Source organism: Myotis davidii, unplaced genomic scaffold, assembly GCF_000327345.1.
Source record: "Myotis davidii unplaced genomic scaffold, ASM32734v1 scaffold370, whole genome shotgun sequence".
NCBI lineage: Eukaryota > Metazoa > Chordata > Mammalia > Chiroptera > Vespertilionidae > Myotis > Myotis davidii.
This window is the reverse complement of record NW_006288615.1, coordinates 9532916-9557262: the sequence shown is the minus strand read 5'-3', so window position 1 is coordinate 9557262 and position 24347 is coordinate 9532916. Positions and strand designations below refer to the sequence as shown.

The following is a 24347-nucleotide window of genomic DNA, read 5'->3' as shown; positions in this document are numbered from 1 at the left end:
GGAAAACAAGGAGGTACTTCAGGAAATAATAATTATTTAAGTAAAATATTCTTTAATAGTTCCTATGTTTTTCTATAGCATATTTTAGAAAAACATTTACATTCTCTCATACTTAAATATTTTGTGAGTTGGTTTCTAAGCAAAGGTTCTTAAAATAAATAATATACTTTCCCATAGTTGAGGAAATAAAAGTCTCTCAAGAGCTGAGTAATTAATATCCTGTAATGTGACATTTCAGCTACATAATAATTGCTATATCAGATTCAGAAACAGAAAGATAAAAAAAGCATCTAAGAAAAACAAGCTATCTTTTTAAATTAATAAGATTTAAAATCTAATATGTAGCAAAGGAAAACCAAATGCAAGGGGTTACAGAAAAGGAAATCAAACGACAAAAGAAAGCAATATAAATTTAAGCTAGTAAAGTAGTTTAATACATCTTTTAATTCTTGGTTAGTACAGGAAAACCACCATAAGACTTAGAGAAGACAAAGTTGAAATTCTTCCACCCAAATTAAGTGATAGAAAAAAATAAGGAATGTTGAATTATGAGCTTTCAAAATGCTTCTGTGGAAATAATGGCTAGGAACAGTACACACACACACACACACTGGAGAGAAGTAAATGAGCCAAAACCTTTCCTCTTCAGAGTTTTGACACATTAGTATTTCTAACACATTAAGTATTTTAACACTGCAATTGGGTCTCAGACTAGGGCAGCCATAGGAAAAGAAGAAACAAGATAGTTTTTTTTTTCTTTCTTAATTTTCTTACTTTTTATAAATTTTTTTCAGACCTAAAATTTTGGACAATTTTATTCCATATAAGTTTTTTGACTGAAACATCTTTTTATAACGCATTCAACTTTTCTATAACATATACAAAACCAAATATGTATATTCTGACAAGTCCTGGTGTTGTCAAAATTGAATTCAAGATCCATGTAAATAAAGCATAGGGAAAAAAATCACACGTGTGTGCTCACACATGCATATGCATTGATATAGTTTGTTAGTGAAAATCAATCCTTAATTAAGTCTAGAATGAGTCGTAATTTGGAACACGTGACATTCTATAAAATGGTTAAAATATCTTTTACATACCAATATGTAAGCTGCAACAAAGACCTATTTTCATTTCCTCTGACAATTTTAAGAAGATTTAAAAACATAACTATTTGGAAAACTAAAATAATTGAAATTATTTCACCTTTAATGTTACTATGACAGCTTCTGGATATGCCAAACCAACCATGTGATAGGACTTTCTGTACATCCTAAAAAAGAAAAATAAGTATGTATATATACATATGAATCATTTACTCAATATAAATATAAGGGGAAAGATTACTTTTAACTAGTTCGCCTTTTATCGTTAGTTACAGGCTGCCTTTGTGACAACAATGAAATAACTACAGTCATCCTTTATTAAGCTCTACAATGTGACAGATGCTAATACTATTTTGTTTACTTACAACCACAATCTGAAGTCCTATTGATTTTAGTTTCCAGGTAAAAATATGTTTGCCTTAACTTCATCTTATTAAAAGGGACTGTCTTTTGGATATGCAATAACAACACTTTCTAGCATGTCACCATATCACTGACAGCAGAATATTCTTGTTTTATGTCCATTTATGTACCAAAAATTTCAGTGTGGAGGTTGAATGTCATTAAAATAGCTCATATTTTTTTTTCTACAAAATGGAAATTATAGAATGGAATGTGTAGTATCATAAAAATTTGCACAGATTTCTTTTTTTTAAGTTTAGAATATCGGGGGAAACAATATTGACAAAAATTGCTGAAGGTTGTTCAAATTGTCATTTAATATCATTTACAAAAATTATCCAGAAAGAACAAAGTTATTTATATTTTTATAATAGTATATATAATAAAAATATTTTTATTAATCAGTAATTTGTTTTATTTTCCATCTTTCATTGGGCAACCAAGATGTCCATCACAAACCAAATTAGACAAAACCATAATTTGATAATTATATCATTAATTTATATTAGGGTTCAATATAAGAAAAAGTAATTTGAAAAATATTCTGCAGCTTCTATAAAACCACTATGAAAAATATCAATCTTTTTATTTAATTTACATTATATTAAAAAATCCTTAAGACATATTACCCATTTTTATGTAAAAGCTATTTTTTTAAAAGATCATAAAAGCCGAGTAATTGATCATGTTTTTTCTTTAAATCTTGACTTCTTGAATGTCAGAATTAAAATGTTGTTTATATTTATATCTACCCTAGGCCTTCTTGGTAGAGCACCCTCCATTTTATGACAGAGATGTTACTTTATTTTCAAGTTATGTTTATTGTAAATGACTTTAAGTAATTTTTGAATGTAGGTGATTAGTTATAATAAAAATATTATCTGTATACTCTATTCTGTTGGGAGATTTCAGAATAGTTACACTAATTGCTCCATTAAGCAGGGATAATTAATCAAATCTTGCAGGGCAAGGAAACTACTAACTATACTATAAAAGAGCCAGAAAATAATTAAATAATTATTGTCAATAATGATATTTATTAGGGTTTTTTCCTAAGGAAACAAATAGTTTTTTCTATACACTTTTCTAGTCATTATTACAAAAAAATAAGAAAGAAAGAAAAAAAGTTAAAGTACAAGAGAAATAAAAGGGTGATAGACCTGGAAAAAAAGGTCAATATAAAAATCAATAGGAATAAGAAGTTTTACAAATTAAGTAACATTAAAACAGTTTGACCTAATGGCATAAAAGGCAGCATGATGTAGCAAAGAGAACACTTGCTTTGAATAGCTTGTTAGCCACTCACTAGCTGTGTGCCTCTGGAAAACTATTTAATGTTACTCATCTGTAAAATGGGATTAACTATAAGATTTCTGTGAAGAGTACATACTATAAATGCCTAGCATAATATAATAAGTACTCGATATAAGAAAGTCATCATTATTATTAATATTGTTATTCTGCAGCAAATACCCTTGATTCCAATGCTTAACATTGTTTAGGGCGCCTTGGGCTCAGTGGGAACTCTGGTGCTATTACGTTTCTTAGACTTAACAGTAGGTTAAGAAATAAATATCAGTATAGATTCTCATTATATGGAACGTAAAGGAAGACAAAAATGAGGATTCCCCCTCCAAATTGATAGAGAAAATTTCCCATTGTCATTTTCTAACCCTATAATTGAAAATAAAATGTTGAGATAAAAAAATGAGAAATAGGAAATCGAGATAACTCATCCTGGAATCAGAATGAGTGTGGGGGAAGATGGATGCGGTTGCCTCACACTTGAGTAAGTAGTTTATATATTGCAAGTTGCTGAAAAAGAATAATGAATTTCCTAGGCTCTTACAAGTGACAAAAGTCCAGTTGGAAATATAGTGGATTATTTTTGAAAGTTTTGACTATAGTTACAAAATATAATTCAAACCTTAAAACACAACTATTTATGCCAGACACTGTGCTAGGCACCAGATATTTTAGTGGCAAATAAGAAAAATATAGTTGCTACTTTCATGAGATTTAGTCAGTGGTGGAGAGGAAAAATGAATAAGAAACAAGATATAATTACAGCGGGAAGTGCTATGAGGTGAACCACTGGTTGGGGCAGAGAAAGTAATGAACAGTAGCACACAGTGATCTGGAAGGATAAAAAGGGCCAGCTAAAATGGTCAAAGGGTGGGGAAATCATTTCCGAAAGAGGAAATATCAGGATTAAGGGCCACAAGGAAGAAAGGAGTTCAGGGATGTTCATGGAGTTGAAACCAGACTGGTATAGATACTCAGTCAAGCAGGTAAAAAAGAATTGGGGGGCGGGGGGTTGCTAATCCTGCAAAGCCATCATACAAAAATTCTCTAAGACCAAGTGAAAAGGAAAACCCACAGGTAATAGTAAGGTTCAGAGGGACAGGAACTAATTTATATTTTAAAACAGCACAGTAGGATGACTTATTTGGAGAAGGCAAGTGAGGAAGAGGGAGCCCTGTTCAGAAGCTATTGCCATGCTTCTGATGGCAGGTGGTGAAGGCTCCCATTGGAGATGTGGGAGAGGAGATGGGACAGTGAGCAGACTCGGGGTACATGTGGGTAAGTGAATTGCCAGGACTTGCGGAGACACTGAATTTGGGGAAGACGCTTGAGAGGAGGCTCAAGAAGACTTTCTAACTTTCAAGATCAAAGATGATTATTTTTAAAAACTCAAGATAAGCATATCCCACTACTTTTATGCATTTACTAGTGGGAATTCAAGAGTAAGAAAAAAGATTTTATTTCCAAGTGTTTGTAGCACATTGCTTTCTTCAAGACTGCTTACTAATTCAGCGATCTTAAGTACACTTTAATATTTCCATAGGCTATTAAATATGTTGAATAGCACAAAAAAATTAGCATGTCAATATATTTTATAGAATTCTTAATCTTCTACTGAATGGAAATGGAAATTTATTTGATTTACATTCACAGTTTGTATTTCTTTTCAGTTTGCCAAGTTCTGTAACATTTTCTTAAAAAAGACAAAATATGCATTGCTTCAGTAAATCAAAACAGTCTGTGATTCTCTCACTGACTTTCTGAACTATTTATTTTGAATTTGATGTTATGAAAAAAATCAATAACTATCACACACTTGCCTTAGTTGTTTTAAATGAGGAATATTGTTATAGAAATTCTTTCTCTCCAGGCCTGTCTCCCTGTTTCAGATTCTGTTCCCACCAAGGCAGGGTTGGGACCAGTTTATGTGCGAAGGGTGCGTGCATGCGTATGCGTGTGTGTGCGCGCGCGCGCGCGTGTGTGTGTGTGTGGGGGGGTCACCTCACCAGACTAATCAAATTGCTCATTATGATGATTGTTTTATCAAAGCCAATTAGATATGATTAAGAAATACTCAAAGTAATTTGAGTAGTCACTGCGTGGTTTTTATTATGGGTAACACAAGCCAAGATCCTAGAAACTTAACGTGCGTAGTTATAATATATTTTTAAGTCACACTGAATACTTCCTTTTTAAAAAAATTATGTTTCAATTACAGTTTATATTCAGTATTATTTTGTATTAGTTTCAGGTGACACGTTGAATATTCTTTGTAATGCATTCTCATTTTCATTTTTAGAAGCCCAAGTCTATTTCCCATTCTTCCCTTAACAGAAGAAAATTAAAGTTTATACTGTTCATTAGAGGTAATGGCTAGAGATGTCAGAAGATTTAAAATGATATTATTTCCCTTAAATTTAATTTTAAGTACATTGACAAACAAATTTCTCTGTTCCTCAGTTTTATTTGTCTATAAACTTTTTATATAGAAATTAAAACAATGTAATTGTTTTTTATTCTAAAGAATTTCTAAGAACTAGTTTTCAACATGGTTAGTTGTAACATGTTTATTTTAAGTCTTTTCGTACTTTTAGTTTTGAAACATCTTGTTTCCCAGACAGAGAAGTACGTTATGTTTTTAAGGGCTAACAGAATGTAACATGGGGTCATATTAACATGTATTCCACATGAGAAACTGATGATTTGATTCAGTGCTGCTAGGAGCCATCACGTATTCCTCGCTTCAGTGACAGAAATGTTAAAAAAATACACAAAATTCTTCTAAGGTGGATGACAGAGAGAGCTTTCTTCCTATAAGGAGAACAGAATGGTCTTCTCTCTTTAACGCAGAGAGAGACCTGCTTGGTTTTGGTGTGTAGTGTAGAATTTACTGTATGAGGTGTTACAATTTATTCAGGTAAAATTAGTTGTGTGGCATATGAATGTGTTATAATTGTTTTTAAGCAGTTATTCACAAAAGTTCATTCAAAAGCCAAAAGCCTTTGCCTTTAGTCTTTATGTCAATTTAAAATGAATAAAAAGAATAATCCAGGATAGGAAAATTTTGGTATAGGTAAGTTCATCATAAGTCCTAAGTCTGTTCATTGTAGGGATACTTATGATTGCGGTTTTCCTCAGTAAGTAATTTATAGGCTCCCATAACTTCGAAAGTGTAGGTATAGTTCCTGCCTTTTGAATTTTGTCTTGAGATACCAGAAATTTCACATACCTTTCCACAAAAATTCCAGCTTGAACAGCATGCACAATGCTCCGAAACTTTGGCTTTTCCTCGGATTTCTTTTTCATCATCCCCATTTTTCGTGTAAAGGTAGAAGCCAGCCAGTCCCGGACTTCCAGTGGGACTGAATCTGACTGAATGTCACTGAGCTCATCGTCAGTATCCAGCAGTCTCCTACAAAAACATATACAGGTGAAAGCTTTGGGAACATTTAAGAAAATAACAATAAAATAAGCATTGCAATAGGATTTAAATACACAAATCCCTTTCTGATCATTCCTTAATATGAACTACCTAAAACAAGAAAAATGATTGCGTTAATATTTGGAAAGATCTGAATTTCTCAAATGGGTAATTTTCACATTCCCAATGGATTGGAGCATTTCCACATTCCCAATCATTTAAGAGCAATGATATCAGTCTGGAGATACCAGCCTGCTAATATTAATATTCTAATGGCGAGTAAAATTAAGATGAGATCAGAAAGAAAGGCTTTAAACAGGTGTCTACTAGTAAAGGAAGGAACGGGAATGGAAAAAAAAGAGGGGTAAAAGCCATCAAAGTGGTCTTATATTTAATACATACAGTACAGATGGCACATACTATTTCAATAATGGCCTTTGAGTTTACGAATGTCATTCGCATGTGCTATTTCATTTGCTTTAGGTATCTTTAAATTTTAGGAAAATAATAAGTACTCTAAAAGATATTAATTCAAGATCAACATCACAGATTGAAAAACAACATCACAGATTGAAAAAGTAAAAACCAATTATTTAAAAACTCATTTTAGGTGACGGAACCAGTGGAAGTGGAAGAGAAACTCCTCCAGCTGTGAGCAAATGCTTGTGGAGGGTGGAGCTCTGAGGGCTTTAGAACTGCTGGCTGAGAATGCCCCCTGAGCGAGGGAGGAGATGAACAGGACTGAAAGAATTGCTCTCTCTGATATAAGTTCCAGATGCACCATATTGACCAGACTGATGCTGTGATGACTTTCTGGCCATACGTCCTAAACTCATACAGCTGTCCTTAAGGCTGGTCAGCTCCAGTGACCCAGAACGTCCTAAATGTCTCAACCAGCAAGAGAGTGTGAAAGGCTCCCCACAAAATATAAAACCAGCTTTGCACAGCAACCGGGCTTTGCCTCCAGGAAGCACACAGCCAGCTCTGCCTGTCACTTGATTCAGTTATTTCCTTGTCAGTGCACCAATTTAATAACCTAGAGCTATTTTGGGCACAAGTTAGATTTGACCTTTGGGTTCTATTTGCTTTGGTAAATCTCTTTGCACAGAGTGAGGCCTAAAGATTATGAGTAGGTGGAAGGAAGGTAGCCAGAAATGACAGCGTGCGCTAAATTATCCAGAACGAGTCACACACCATCTTGCGAGGACAGGGACCAAGGCAAGGGCAGAAGAGAAGGAAGCCCACCACTACCAAAAAGAAGCTCAAAAGATTATGTCACCTTCTGGATGTGTTGCCATTTTCTAAAAACTCTCAGAGGATCGTCATTTGCCAATATTCATTTCTCATGGTATTAACCATGAAAGCATTTATGAATAACGTATGAAAAATATACCCGATTTACATGTGGGAGTTACAATACTGCATGTATACATATGAAAATAAGAAGATTTACATAGTTGGAAGTTAATACTGGTTAATACTTACTGTATGTCATTTCCAATTTTCTTTCGGGCCTTACGTTTGGATGATTTTGACTTAGCCTTATTACACTGACATTGTAATTCAAAGGAACATATTTTTTTTCTCCTTCTGCCCATTTTAAATTAGATTCCTTAGCCACTTGAAGCAAGAGAGTACACAGCATGGCTTGAAAATGTCAGGGCTTATGCCATTTCTAGGATTTCTTATGCAGTGATCACATAAAAGCACGTGGAATGAGGACCATTGTACTGTAACACTGTGATGTCACTTAGGATTTCTTATGCAGTGATCACATAAAAGCACCGAGCAGAGCATGTGGAATGAGGACCATTGTACTGTAATACTGTGATGTCACCGTGCTCCAAGAATTCTAGTGCTGCCCTGTTTTATCCACTATTGAGTGACAGACACATAGTAAGGCTGTCAGTTACTCCTTTGACATTGATGACTTTATGGCTACGTGTCCTAAACTCATAAAATGTTCTAGCCATATAGCCAAACATGGCAACAATCAGCATATGGAAGTGAGAGTTCACATAGGGATGTGGTGCTCAGGGGTCTGGCAATCCTTAGTCATGAGGCATGGTGTCATGCACTGAGAAGGAAAGAGCCTATAATCTCAGGGGGAATGAGTGAAGGGGATTAATTAGTGCATATGGGGATACAGGAAGACTGTGTGCAAAGAGAAAAACATGGAATATGCTATTTTATAACTAAAAAGGCAAATCTTAAGAAAGCAACAAATAGCTCTGTGATGGCCAGTTTACATGCTAACATGGCTAGGTTATAGGCCCCAGTTGTTTGGTCAAATGGCAGTCTAGATGTTGCTGTGAGGTATAGTTTAGATGTGATTAATATTTAAGTCATAGACTTTGAGTAAAGCAGCTGACCCTCCTTAATGTGAGTGGGCCTTATTCAATCACATGAAGGCCTTAAGATTTAAGAGATAAGAGGGAGGTCCCCCAAAGAGAAAGAAATTCTGGCTCCAAAATGCCTTCTGACTCAATATTGCAACATTACTCCTGCCAGAATGTCCAGCCAGTGTTGGCCTGCCCTGCAGATTTCCACCTTGCCAGCCCCCCAACAGTCACACGAGCCAATTCTTTAAAATAAATCTCGCTCCTTCTCTTCAGAGCCTTTAGGTTAATATAATATTACACATATTTTATATAAAATAAAGACTAAGGATCTATCTATCTGGCTACCTATCTATCTACCTACCTATCTAGACGAACTCTATGTGGTAAACATCAGCATGGGTTATAAATCAGATAGGAAATAAAGGCACAGCTTTTTTATTACATTAATATTTATTTAATAAAGCATATCAATCCTAATTCTGGTTTTAAATGATAAAAATATCATTTGTAAGAAACTAAAATGTTTTTTTAACTGTTATGGATCTAAACTTCATACTGGTTTTAGATGGCTTAATAGCTCATTTCTTTTTACTGAGTTCCATGTTTAGTTTTTTGAGGAAACTCCATACTGTTCTCCACAGTGAGCCAATGCTTTAAAATAAATCTTGCTCCTTCTCTTCAGAGCCTTTAGGTTAATATAATATTATACATATTTTATATAAAACAAAGACTAAGAATCTTCTATCTATCTATCTATCTATCTAATCTATTTATCTATCTATTATTATCTATCTACCTACCTATCTAGACGAAGAAAGAATATTTTCAACCTTCATGAACACTATGTGGTAACTGTCAGTATGGGTTATAAATCATGTAGGAGATAAAGGCACAGCTTTGTATTACATTAATGTTCATTTAATAAAACATATCAATCCTCATTCTGGTTTTAAATGATAAAATATCATTTGCAAGAGACTAAAATGTTTTTTTAATTGTTATGGATCTAAACTTCATACTGTCTTTTCATGGCTTAATAGCTCATTTCTTTTTATTGCTAAACTACAGGCCTGGTGCATAAAATTTGTTCACTTGGGAGTGGGGGGAGCAGGCCTAAACTGGCAGTCTGACATCCTTAGCGCTGCTGTGGAGGCCGGAGAGACTTCTGCCACTGCCACTGCGCTCGCCAGCCGTGAGCCCGGCTTCTGGCTGAGCAGCGCTCCCCCTGTGGGAGTGCACTGACCACCAGGGCACAGCTCCTGCATTGAGCATCACCCCTTGGTGATCAGTGTGCATCATGTGACTGGTTGTTCCACCATTTGGTCGATTTGCATATTAGCCTTTTATTATGTAGGATAATATTCTATTGTATGGAGGTACTATATTTTGTTTATACATTCAACTATTAAAGGACATCTTGGTTGCTTTCAAGTTTTGGCAATTATGAATAAAGCCGTTATAAACATTTGTGAGCCATTTTTTCAACTCATTTGAGAAAATACTAAGGAGCACAATGGTTGGAACTTATGGTGTTTAGTTTTTTAAGAAACTTCCAAACTCTCTCCTAAAGTGGCTGTACCATTTTGCATTTCCACCAGCAGTAAATGAGAGAGAGAGTGGCCAAGCCATCCTCATCTCTTGTTGGCCCACTGCAGTAGCATCCTCACTGGTCTCTCAGCTCTTGTCCTGACCCCCTTCAGTTTCTTCTTTCCTCTGCAGCCAGTAGAACTCTTTTAAAGTATAAATCAGACCATGCTAATACCTGAGCCACGAAATCCTACATAGCTCATCATAGCTCTGTCTCCTCCTTCATCTCCTAACCAGTTCCCCGTTAGTCATTTTGCCCAAGCAACGCTGACCTCCTTGCTGCATGCAAACCTGCCAAGTTTGCTTCTGCTTCAGGGCTTTGCACTTGCTGCTCCCTCTGCTTAGAGTCTCGTACGGAATTTCTGTGGGGATCACTTCCTCACTGCTTTCAGGTAAAGAAGTCTCCCCTGAACCCCCTACTCAAATAGTAAACACCCTTATTCCTTTTTATCCATAGCACTTACCATTATTTGAAGTCATGTCATATGCTCATTAGTTTGTTTATTCATTTTAGGTTTCATCCACTGACTACAAAAACCTTGAGAACAGAGAGTTGTTCTGTTTTTGCGCATTGCTGCATCATCAGCGGCTACAACAGTGCTCGGCATAGATTGTGGGACCAACAGATACCTACGAAATGACTAGAAAATGTCTGACAATACTTGCACTGAACTATTAAAAATAATGAGCTTTAGGGAGTGGAGTGCGGATGGAGGTGGTAGAAGAAGCTTTAGTGTTTAGAGTGCTGTGCTATTTGATTGATAAGCAGCAGCATGCTGGGAATAGTTCACACTTGGCAATCATCTCTTCATTGCCTTTCACTTAATGTGTCCTTGAACAGTCCCTTTACAGTTTTTGAAGCAAGCTATGGGAAAACATATATTTGGCATGGAAAATATATTAAACATTGTTATAGCCTTTTGAATTAAAGGTACAGGAATTTTTAAAATAGTATGTACCGTTTCCATGCCTTGAGCCAAGGACCTCAGTATTTCTGTTAAATAATAACTCTTTTATGCTCACATATCAAGTATGGTAAGAAATCCCTAACGAAGGCATAAATAAGGTGTAGCAGATTAAAATAATCATTCCAGCTTAGCAGGAGGAAAGTTGAAAGACAAGTGGATAAAACCTAAATTTAAATTAAAAAATAAACCAGTACACCTAGTGGTGCATTTCTCCTCCACCTCTTTCTTCTTCCTTATTTGTTTCCCTTTCCCTGGTACCTGCCTTCTACACTTTGTCCTCCTTCCTCTGAGCACAAGATACTCTTCAAATTTCATTAGACCATGTCGATAGGGCAGGAACAAACACTATGGAGTCATATAAAATAGTAATCCTGGCTTTAGTTAGAGAATTATCATTAATAATTTTCCTCTACATTTATCTAAGATGTGAAAATATCTGAATACTTAAATAAGATTATGTTACATGTAAAACTCATAACACTATATAGTCTGCCCTTATTTTATTTTTGGAATAAATCTGTGCAAAGCTTGATAAAATGTGACATCAAATACTACAATGAATTTTGCTTTCAAGATATCCAAAACCTTTATTGCCCTTCATCCAATATAATAGTGTTAGATGGCAGAGTGAGCATAATTCTTTACACTGCAGTGCTCTTAAAAAATTGAAGACTGTGTGTTTAAGAAATTAACAACATGAAAGAATCATTGGTGCGTTTTCCTTGGGAATTCTTAAAATGCACTACATAGAAAAGAATAATAAGGAGTATATGTATAAAATGTTATCACCATTGACCTTGGAAAAATGCTTCTACTGGTGTTTGATGTAACTTTTTGTTTTAGTCCCAATGGAGTCAATACAGCATAAAGTGAGGGATCCCTAACTATGAACTGTGTGTTTATGGGGGGGGGGGTTGGTAAGCTGTGAAAACTGACCCTGCATCCAATCAGCACTCAGCTGATTCTTGGGAGATATTTATATTCCAAATTTTCTCTCGAAATCAGATGACACAACTCCCAAAGGGCTTATATTTTGAACTAGAAAGTTTGTAGGGGAAGGGAATAAAGGAGGCAGCCACGGAAGGAGAGGTCATGGGATTTTGACTCTTACAATTATAACAGTGAAAATATTTCTTTTCACAGTGGACTCTTGGAAAATGATTACCCCTGTATTCACATGGTTATTTCCAGGCAATTGGTGCCCATACACACACCTATTACATATTAAAATTCAAGTGCTGAGTGCAAGTAGGAGAATCTAACTTCTCAAGTTTGAAATTTTCTTCTTCCTGTTTTACTATTATTATAAAGAACACATTTCAGCAAGCAACTAAGTGATTTAATTCTGCCCCTAACATTTGTTGGGCCCAGGACAGGAGCACATTTCTCTCAAATACTATATAATTAAATAAAGTTATATATCTAGTGAATAAATTATTTATGTTTTATCCTTCTACCTTTTATTCTTTTAAATATGTTTTTATTGATTTGAGAGAGAGAAGAAGGGAGAGGGATAAAGAAATAGAAACATCTATGAGAGAGAAACATCGATCAGCTGCCTCCTGCACGCCCCTAACTGGGGATCAAGCCCACAACCTGAACATGAGCCCTGACCGGGAAACGAACTGGTGACCTCTTGGTTCATGGGTCGATGCTCAACTCCTGAGCCACACCAGCCAGGCAATCCTCCTACCTTTGAATAAGTTTCATGAAAGCCTGACAACTTGAGTTTGAATTGAGATTTCTCAACTCCTGAGTGACAGAGTAGGGCCAGCTGCGGCTGCCCCTCTGCACTTACCTACCCTTCTGCTCAGGCCCTCAATACAGAAGCAGGTGGACACTGCAGCCTCCTAGTACAATCGTCATCCACCTGCCCAGCCTGAAAGCAGCTGCTCCTTGGCCACTCTTTAGGGGTCGGTGGCGGGGGGAATACACAGCAACAATGTCCTCTGTCCCCTCAGGGGGGCAGACCTAAGAAGGAAGCCCATAAAGGCTTAAAAGACAGGCTAGGGGAGCTTTGAGCAGAGAATTCTGGGGTGTCAGTGTCCAGAATATGGTAGAGGGCACATTGCACAGGGCATGGGATTCCAGGGTCCAAGTGCCTAGAAGAGGGAGAGAGTCATGGGCTCCAGGTTGTTCTTGGCCTTGGAGACCTATTACCTTGGGGAGGGCCACACTAAAAGAGGGTTACTGTCGAGCACCCTACAATGGGGGCAGCGTCAGGTAAGTGTTTCTACTGACCCTGGGCTAAGGTTGGTATTGAACTCCTATGTAGCAAACATCTTTCAGGCGAGTCCTTCCTGGATGGCTGGGGGAATTAAGAAAGGCTGATCTTCCTGCCGTATGGTTATTCTTTTGGGGTAAGTGGTTCCCTGGTAGGCAAGTTTATTAGTATTATTTCTTTGATTAACACATATCAGCTCTGAGCTGAATATATACCCCCCCACACACACACACACAAATAAAACAACAACACTCTAAGGGCAATCATAAAGCTTCACTCAGACTTAGGAACTATCTTAAGATAGATATACATCAGTGATGGCGAACCTATGACATGCGTGTCAGAGGTGACACGTGAACTCATTTTTTTGGTTGATTTTTCTTTGTTAAATGGCATTTAAATATATAAAATAAATATCAAAAATATAAGTCTTTGTTTTACTATGGTTGCAAATATCAAAAAATTTCTATATGTGACATGACACCAGAGTTAAGTTAGGGTTTTTCAAAATGCTGACACGCCGAGCTCAAAAGGTGTGCCATCACTGATGTAGATGGTAGTGCCAGCTGACTTTGTTGCTTATTTACTATGAACCAGGCCCACAACCAAGCTTTACCCCATTTAATCCTCATAATATCATCATAAGGAACACAATTACTATCCCTATCCCTATTTTGCTGATGAATAAACTTGAGGCACAGATGCCTTAAGTAATTTGCTGATAATCATACAAGGAGTGGCCATGCCACTTTTGAGCTCAAGTCTATCAAATTTCAGAATCTGAGTTTTTAACTGCTGAGCTATCCTTCACCTTAAATTCATGTTTTTCTTACTAAGTACCCAGACTACCTTCTCATTCAGACACTATACATATCAGTAATCATTATTCCCTATCCCATCTCTACCTTGAAATTTAGGGTTAAAGTTTTGATTTAAAAAAGTCTTAAATGAGTTTGGCCCACCAGAGAATTTTCAGTTGAAGGAAGTTTAAATTTATTTCCTACAGCTGGCATGTTGCATTATGTTCTCATGGGAAAATACATCTGTATGGTAGAATTTTAGGGTATTTTGAAGTACAAATAAATTAAATGCCAGGATAGTAAAATACAATTAAAATGCCATATTGATTCTCAGTACCCTACTTCCTCAGTGCTAAATACATCTGAGTTAATTTTCCAGACCACCACCATTTATTTATTTATTATTTATTCCTTATCTTGTTCCATAGGAGACTTAAAATAGCAGGCTTTCAAATTTATTTCAACAGTTTTTTTTGTTTTGTTTTGCTTTGTTCTGTGTGTTTTGTTTTTATTTTTATTTATTTGTTTGTTTTGGAAGTTTCCTTTCCTTTTTCTGTCTACCTGGTAGCTCTGCTCAATGTTTCTTTTGGTTTTATTGGTCTTTTTTTAAAACTGTGAGAAGACGAGCATTATATCTGAGCGACTATAAAGACTAAACATTTGGATCGACAACTCAGTTATGGTGACCTTAGCTCAATTCTCAAGGGGCAAATCTTGGCTAAAATGAGGTCAGCTGAGGAGATTGCTAAAGTTAGCTGTGGCTTTCTCCAAGTGAAGGCCTGAGGCGGGCTCTGTGCCTCCTCTGTACCCGCCACAGGAAGCAGAGCCCAGGCAGAGGACCCCATCCCCCAGGACAGGCAGCAATGGCTGGCGGAAATGTAGGGGAGGGCTCTGCAAAGGAATCAAGTTGCTTGGAAGGTGAGGATCAAGACTATTTTTGGAGTCAGTCCCGAGACGGAAATGAAGGAATGGGCAAAGCAGAAAACTGCCCTAGGCCTTGCTGATGACACTTGACTCCCTACCAGGAAGTCCTCTTGGTTCAAAAATATCTTTGAAAATATTCCATTGGGCACAAAGCCTGACATTCCACTAATTGCTAATTTTTTTTAAATCAATGAGCATCCTTTTTGAATAGGAGAACTGCCTCTGGAGTCAGAGTCTTGGCTCCATCATCTTTTAGCTGTGTGGTCTTGGAAAAAATACTTCATCGGTCTGAATCTCAGTTTCTTTGTCGATAAAACAGAGATCTTCATAGCAATAATAGAACGGAGCATCCCTAGTAGTGTGGGAGGCAACTGGGCTGCTGATCAGGGGATGGCGAGCCGCAGCCCTCCCCCCTCATCACCCCTCCATTGCTGTCCCCGTCGTCTGCCCACTGGCACGTGCCTTGGCTGGCCTGGTGCCACCTGCTCGCTGGCCCTGCCCCCGCAGACCAGTTGTTCCTTCATTCAGTCAATTTGCGTATTATGCTTTTATTATGTAGGATGGTGATCCCTGGAAGGAGTAGAGATTAAGGACGTGGACTTTAGAGTGAGGCAGACCTATGTGGCTGTATGGATGAAGTGACCTCAACCCTAACCCAAAGGCACTTAAATAATGGAGAAATTTATTATTTTCCTTATCGTCAAAGCTAAAGGTAGGTTGACGCTAGTAGGGATTATTTAAAGTCAGCAGGTCAACAATATCTTCAAGAATGCAGGTTTCCTACATCTTTCTATACTGCCAGATTTAGTGTGAGGTATTGCTCTATACTTATAGCTGTATCAGTTTCTTCAAGTATGTACCCAGATCCAACACCCAGTGGCATAGGACTCCTTTCCTATGAGAGGAAATATTTGCCAACACCCTCATTAGTCTCATTGGCCCAAATTACATCACATGACCATGTCCAAACTCACTGGTTAGAAAAATGGAGACTAATTACTGGTTTAAATATGGGATTCACCCATATTGAGCCTGGATCTGGGGTTGGTCTCCCTGGAATCACTTGGCTTTGTAGAGGAGATTAAATAATTGGAAAAGGGGGTGTTCTATTAGCAAGAAGGAAGAATGGGTACTGGGCATGCTCCATTTAAGATTGAACCTGTCTCTGACACTTAATAGTTATATGATCTTTAAGGAAGTAAATTACTTTCTTTATGCCTCAAATTTTTAACTTTATAGTGGAAATAATGTAAATATATATGGCATAGGGTTTTTGAGACTTACATAGAATTATATGTGTAAATTGCCTTGGCTATAATTGTCAGTCTTAATTCTTATTGCTATAATTATCTTATCTAATAAAGAGGGTATATGCTAATTGACCCCCATGCTGTCACAAAGATGGCAGTGCTCACAGCCAATAAGGAGGGAATATGCTAATTGACTGCCCCACCCTCAAAGATGGTGGTGCCAACAGCCAATAAAGAGGGAATATGCTAAATGTCTGCCCTGCCCTCAAAGATGGTGGCACCCACAGCCAATAAGGAGGGAATATGCTAACTGATTGCTACTCCCTCAGAGATGGGACGCCCACAGCCACAAGATGGCGGTGCCCAGTCCCCTCAGCCCAGCAGTTCTCAACCTGTGGGTCGCCCACCTGTGGGTCGCAACCCCTTTGGGGGTTGAACGACCCTTTCACAGGGGTCGCCTAAGACCATTGGAAAACACATATATAATTACATATTGTTTTTTTGATTAATCACTATGCTTTAATTATGTTCAATTTGTAACAATGAAAATACATCCTGCATATCAGATATTTACATGACAATTCATAACAGTAGCAAAATTACAGTTATGAAGTAGCAACGAAAATAATTTTATGGTTGGGGGTCACCACAACATGAGGAACTGTATTAAAGGGTCGCGGCATTAGGAAGGTTGAGAACCACTGCCTCAACCCCATTGTGGTGGCAGATGCCTGGCCTTGCTGTGCCCCTGCCTCCAGAGTCCTTTCAGCCTTGCTGGGGGGGGGGCTGGTGGCAGGCGCGTGGTGTGGCCAGACTCGCCCTCAGCCCCCCAGCTGCCTAGGGCCGGCCCGAGGCACAGGCAAGCCTTGAATGTCAGCTGCCCAGTCATCCAGAGCTGCCTGAGGCTCAGGTAACCAGGGCCGGCTGAGGCTTGAGCTGCTGGCAGTGGCAGCAGCAGAGGTATGATGGGGGCATCGCCTTTCCCCTGATCGCCGGGTCACCTCCCGTCCCTGAGGGCTTCCAGACTATGAGAGGGGGCATGCTGGGCTGAGGGACCCCCCCACTCCAGTGCATGAATTTTCATGCACCAGGCATCTAGTTAGAAAATAATATGTTTAAAATTATATTTTTTAATCCAGGAAATATTTGTTTATATTTTATTGACCCAATATATCACAACAGTGAGATATTATATAATATGTTGAGCTTTTTGATCAGTTATCTCTCAAAATATCTTGTTTCCTTTTTCACTAGTGAGTCTTGTTTTTTAAAAGTTTATAGAAAGTAACATACCACAGATGCACAGAAAATATGAAAATCAACCAAAATGTATTGCAACTTTTTCCAAGCCTGGTTTTCATACCCCATCTACACGGTGAGAACAGCCTACAAACACAGCACTCCAAACAGCCACCCCTCCCTATAACACACCATAAAAATAGAATTCATAAAAGTCATAATTTGCTCTTTGATTTTTCACTGAGCTCCAGCAATCTCTTAGCACATAACCTGAAATTAATTTCCAAATGCTCACACTCAAAAAAACACAAGTGCCCATATTTATAAATGCTCCCCCAGTAAGCAGTAAGCTCACCCAGTAAGCTAACCAGTCTTCTCTTGTCATCCTCCTGGTTGCCAGGGTAATTTAGGCATGAGCAGGTCTTTGTGAGGGCCTTTGGAACTGTAGATATAACCACAGAATTCCAGAAAAGAAAGGAACTGGAGACTTTATCTCCATGAAAGGAAACCAACGACTGGGAGGAAAACAATGCTGCCCACAGGGCGTATCATTAGTCAGAGCAAAGCCAGGATAGAAGTGGTTCAACATCCTCCTCAGACCCTGATTCGGGTCCCCTTGCATGATTTAATTTTCACTCTAGAGAGGAAACTGTGGTTTAGTTTTAAAAGCACTTTCTTCCATTCCCAATTCTTAGGCAGGTGATTTAAATAAAATTGACCTCTTACCTGCCTCATGAGATGCTTGACCACTGGATTGTATGTTCCGTTCCCCTGGGCGTGATTGTGTCAGGGATAAGCATCTTACCAACTAGAGCCAACTCTTTCTCATCCCTGCTGCATTTGAAGGTGTGAGGGTGTAAAGCTTGGAAATACTGCCACGGCCTGTCTTGCTACTTCTCTAAGCATCAGAAAGAGGCCATTCCACAGCCAGCAAAACAGGGAGGCCAATCCTTTGACATCATGTTTGCTCAAATCACCTATGCTTCAAGTCACCAGCCATGGATATTTTGTCAGAATTTGTTGAAGCTGGTTTGGTTGGGTTTCCAGTCACAATTGAAATAATTATGATAGGTGTTCATTAGTCCAGCTCCTTCCTCTTTTCCTTCCTCCCTGCTCCAGGTCCAAGCAGTACCCGAGTCGATGCCATCATGATGTGCAGGTGGTAGTGATTAGCCACAGAGGGTTTCTTCTCCATGTTACTTTGATCCCTGCGTTTTACAGCCCATCGTCTCTATTTTAGCCCTAATTATTGTAGCACTCTTACCCACGCGGAGCCACTGGGTTTAAAATAAATGGTAACGAATCGTTTTGATTTTACAGGGCTACTCATGTTTTGCTTCTTTGAAGACCCCTGGTTGTGCATTAGTTGGCTCCATCTTCATCTACATTTTCCATCTGTGTTTGGCTATTAGTCTCTTTTCCTGGATAACTTCCAAGGGATAACTTCTCAACCTGATCTTTCTTTAAATAAAACTCTTTAACATTAAAGCCATAATTGCGCGATTAATCCTGCCTGGTTTGCAATCTCATTCCATGTCACTCCCTCAGCTACTTAGTGTTTCTTCCCGCCGTCTGCCCAGTGCTTGAGCTTCTTTCTGGAACTCTGAACCTCCCTGCTTCTTGTTTGCAGCACTGGTCCCCTTGCTTAGGCTTACCTTCCCGGCTCTTGGCATCATTTCTCTCCACTATCCATCTGCACAGTTATCCCCCGGATTCTGATGACCACTGTGCCTGGTGTTCATTTCAGGGACTTCATAAATACTTAATTCACCAGTAAATATGTTTTACTCAATCCCTGTATCGATTCCGGTCAAGGGCATGTACCTGGGTTGCAGGCACATCCCCAGTAGGAGATGTGCAGGAGGCAGCTGATCGATGTTTCTCTCTCATCGACGTTTCTAACTCTCTATCTCTCTCCCTTCCTCTCTGTAAAAAATGAATAAAATATATTTTTTTAAAAAAGATGTATATCCCATTAGGTATCTTTCCATCAGTTTGCACTTTGCTTTCATTTCCTGGTAACTTGAGCTCACCTTGTCTTTATTTTTTCATGATCAAAACTGCTCTCAATAAATAAATTGATATTTTCACTAGGAGGTATTGTATATCTTAATGTGTTCTGTACCCAGAAGTATCTGCTTTTTGTTAGCATGCTAAAAAGAGTGGTTATAATTTAACTGTTACTCGGACAGATATTGTTAGGCGAACGTGATAACCACTACACTACAGAAACAGGCTCGGACAGATATTGTACATTTAATCCCCAGATCAACCTTGTGGGGTCAGCATAATTATTCTTATTTTGCAGATAATAAAGTTAGGAAATACAGAAGTTAAGTAACTTTCTTAAAGTAAGAGAGTATCAAGTGAAAGATCCAGGCTTTGAACAGCCCACTCTTTCTGAATCTGGGGTCTGTGCTCTTACTACGGTAACCATAGGACTTGGGTGGTTTCACACTAAGAAAATGAAGTTGCAAATTATATTGTGAGGCAGGATTAGTAAGCACACTATCTACCCCTGAAAGTAAACCTCCCAGTTGGCCGCCTACCTTCAGGAATTAGCAATTCATGAGGCCAAGGATGCTACTTTGCCTGGCAGTATCCCAATTCAAATAAGGACAACCAAACAGAATTTTTTTTTTTTAGGCAACTGAGCAGCTTTGAAAAACAATAGCCTCTAGGGACACATCTGAAAGCAGCGCTCATAAAATATTGGCATTTGCATTTGAAATGTCTTGTTAAAAAACCAACAAACAGTGGTATTCATTAGGGAATTGTGCTATACTCCCTCAGAGAAGGTCAGAATTCAAATTGCCAGAAACTCTTTTTATTTTTCTGACTGAAATCATCTTTCAAGAGAGACTTTTGTTTTGCTTTGTTTTCTTAACTGAAACCCTACAGTCAACAAGTCACCAAGGAAAATGTGTGTATGCGCGTGTGTGAGCGCATGCGCGCCTGCGCTTCTGGGTTTTAATTCAGTTCATAGTTTGTGTTTCCTCCTGCTTTGTTAGGTGTCAACCTTTAAATGCAGCCCAATCCAAATCTCAAACAAAAATGCTTCTCTGGAATACTCATTGAAACATTCTTTTTCTAGAAAGAAAATTTTCCATTAAAAACTTCTCAGAAGTCAGCAGGTTCTTAACTGAAAGTTTAAAAGCAACTAAATGCTTCTTCATTCCTCCTCCTAAATGGACTATTTTTACTAATACTCCTAAGGCAATTGCAATTTAATCATTGTATACACGTCTTAACAAAAACAGCCTGTTTCCTGCTGGGTGTCCCACTAAGTGTATACGAAATCAAATCACATCAAGTATTTCGCTACAAAATTTCCTGAGCTGGTATTTTAATCTTGAAGTTACAGCCTTCGAAGATACATATGATGTGATCTTAGGTCTAATCAGTGACATGATGGTAAATGTTTAACCATAGGCTTTCCAGGAAAAAAAACATCCTGATTTGCAGCTTTTTCCAATGTCCATAGTGTAAATACTCCTATTGTAACATCTCTGAAGGCAGAGTTAGGAAGACATGCAACCACTGATGGCATGTGAGCTTTCATTAAAACTTGCAGTAAGTCTCTGAAATCGCTTTTTGGGCAGAATTACTAAAGGGTGCAGATGAGGATTGTGTTTAATAGCCCAAGCCTTAGAGCTGGGCTGCCAAGACCCTAACTCTATTCTTTAACTTACTCTCTGTGTCATTTGGGTAAGAACCATAACTTTTCTGGGACTCTCTTTCCTCATATGTAAAATTGTAGTGAATAAAGTTTCTATCTCATAGGATTGCTGTGATGATTAAATGAAAAATAGTGCATTAAAATTCTTAAAAGCACTTTTGGCACCTACCAAGACATAATAATAGGCTATTAGTAATACATGTTAGACATTGTTTTTCTAGAATTTACAATTCCAACTATCAGAAAGTTTTACACTCTGTCATCTAACTCTTCCAGAGATCATTGAAAACCATCCAGCTTCATAGCAATACTCTGAGCGGAGCCAGTTAGAAAGGGAAGAGCAATAAATAAGTCATCCCTTAGTTTCTAGTCCAGGTTTGCAATGCCTAGGCCTGTGACCTTTGGCAAACCATGTTACTTCTGAGTGCTTCAGCTCTCTTATTAGTAAAATGCAGAAAATAGTAATCTCCCTGTCAGATGCATGGGGTCGTGGTGAGACTAATATGAGATAATGAAACTCAGAGCCCTTGGAAGGTGCCACAAATGAGGGGTATTATTATTATTAATCCAATTTAGAAATCAAGATGCCATGGAAGCACAGAAGCATTAAAATAAAATAGTGAAAAGTTCTGTGTCATTTGAGTAAAGAGAAAACACCCACAGTTTTACCATGAAGCCGTTAAGCATTTTTCTTCCCACAAAAGAACAATTTTCAAATAAAAGGAACTGTACTTTGGAATGTAACACATGTTTAAATGAATTAAGGATAATAGGGAACTAAGTTAATAGAATATCTATGAAATTATAACTTCTTGGGGAGGTAAATACAACTAGAAAATTAATAAATATTACATGTAATAATCTATCAAATGGAAGATGAAACACTCAGGTATACCAGATGGTCAGTATTATGCCTTTATAAGATGAATAATGTAAATATCAAAATCATTCTTAAAGGTAAAATTCTTTAGATGTATAAGTAAATGTAAAAAATGAAATGTCAAGGACAGATTGGAGAAATATTAAACATGCAAAGTTCAGTAAACTTGTGAAGAATAAAGAGCTCACATAAAAATGAAGGAGCAAGGAAGTTATAGGAACCACCTAAGATTTTTAAAACTTACACTTTTACTTCTCTTTAGAGGAATCATATTCATTTATATATATTCAGTGCAAGTTAACTAAGAACCCAATTCTGCATAGAGTTTGTAATCTTAAAATGTGCCTATGACATTCTTTTTCTTCATTTATGACTATAAACCATGCTTTAACAGAGGACTTTTTCCTTTCTGAGGACAAAGAAAAAATTACCTGTGTAGCAATGCCTTCACCATGCCATTTTCTGTCCGTTATTAGTGAAAATTCTCATTGATATTAAAAAGTTCAGACCCAGCTGGTGTGGCTCAATAGTTGAGCATCCACCTATGAACCAGGAGGTCAAGGTTTGATTTCTTGTTAGGGCACAAGCCCAGGTTTCCAGTTCGATCCCCTGTAGGGGGCATGCAGGAGGCAGCCAGTCAATGATTCTCTCTCTTTACTGATGTTTTTATCTCTTTTTCCCTCTCTCTTCCTCTCTGAAATGAATAAAAATACATGTTTTTTAAAAGTTCAGCATGTGATATAGGAAGATCTCTAAGTTCCCTTAATTGAGGGCAGGGATAGTAAAGTGAAAAACTGTGTATAGTGTGTAACTTTGCATAAAAGAAGATTAAAATATGAAATAAATATTTGTAATAAATTATTGATAATATACATAGGACATTTATAATTTGGGGATTTGAGTAGATTGGGTCAAGAGTAGAAGCAAGACTCTCATGAGGCACTTCTTTACATTATTTTGATTTTTAAAAAATATATTTTTATTGATTTCAGAGAAGAAGGGAAAAAGAGAGAGAAATAGAAACATCAATGATGAAAGAGAATCATTAGTTGGCTTCGTGCTGCATGCCCCCACCCCCCCAACCAGGGATTGAGCCCACAACCTGGGCATGTGCCAACATCAATGATGAAAGAAAATCATTAATTGGCTTCCTGCTGCATGCCCCCACCCCCTCCCAATCAGGGATTGAGCCCACAACCTGGGCATGTGCCCTAACCTGGAATTGAACCATGAACTCCTGGTTCATAGGTCGATGCTCAATCCCTGAGCCTCACTAGCTGGGCTATTTTGATTTTTTTAGTCATGTGAATGTATTACCTATTAAACAACATTGTGTGTGTGTGTGTGCGTTTAAGCTCTGTATACATCAATATATAAAATCTTCCATCTCATCTCACTTCTGGTTTAACGTTTCTCACCTTCCCAAGCTCAGGCCTGACTCAGGCAGGGGCACTTGCAGAAGGGAAAGGGTCTGATGTCTTCACTCTTCCTGTTCCGTCTCCTGTCCCACTCACTCTACTATTTTTCATTGTTCAAAATGTGGTGGGGAGGGGGGGCAGTAAATTATAGAGGTTTAAGGGTCTTACAAGACTCGTATTTGTCATTATCTAAATGACTTGCAGAAGGGAAAGGGTCTGATGTCTTCACTCTCCCTGTTCCGTCTCCTGTCCCACTCACTCTGCTATTTTTCATTGTTCAAAATGTGATGGTGGGGGGGGGGGCAGTAAATTATAGAGGTTAAAGGGTCTTACAAGACTCATATTTGTCATCATCTAACTGAGAAATGGCTAAATGCTGGTTATTTTTTCTCCTGGGGAAACTTGGTGGGTACCTTCAGAGACAATTCACTAAACCAAGAGGTTACCTAGAATATTATATATTCTCTAATATTTGCACTGAATTTTTATGATTTCTATCCTGGCTCTTATATCAACAATCACTCCATGCAGCCTCTTTTTTACTATCTGAAGTCAGTTTCGTCGGTTACTCCTTTCAAAAGACCTCTGCTCCACCTGCCTCCTGACACTGAAAAGACTCAGGGCCTTTTCTCTGCTAAACGCTGGAAGTGCATGTCTCCCTCTCCACAGGTCCCTCTTAACCGTGAATTCAATGTAGTCCGGATAAGCATGTCACCTTTATCTTTTTTGAGATGAGAGTTAGGAGCCAGCCTCAGAACTCTCTGAACTCCAAAAGACACTGGGCAAATCTCTCTCTCAC

The 24347-nt window shown here is 37.9% G+C and overlaps 1 protein-coding gene across 3 annotated transcripts in view; it reads right to left on the bottom strand.

Annotated features, from left to right (window-relative positions):
• Positions 1 to 24347, bottom strand: part of PDE1A (phosphodiesterase 1A) — a 251635-nt gene that overhangs the window by 54405 nt on the left and 172883 nt on the right. For all 3 annotated transcript variants that reach the window (XM_006760549.2, XM_006760550.2, XM_006760551.2), the window contains 2 exons: positions 6046 to 6228; positions 1210 to 1276 (listed from right to left, as the gene is read on the bottom strand). In XM_006760549.2, the coding sequence (XP_006760612.1) occupies positions 1210 to 1276; positions 6046 to 6228 (250 nt within the window). The remainder of the gene's footprint in view (positions 1 to 1209; positions 1277 to 6045; positions 6229 to 24347) is intronic.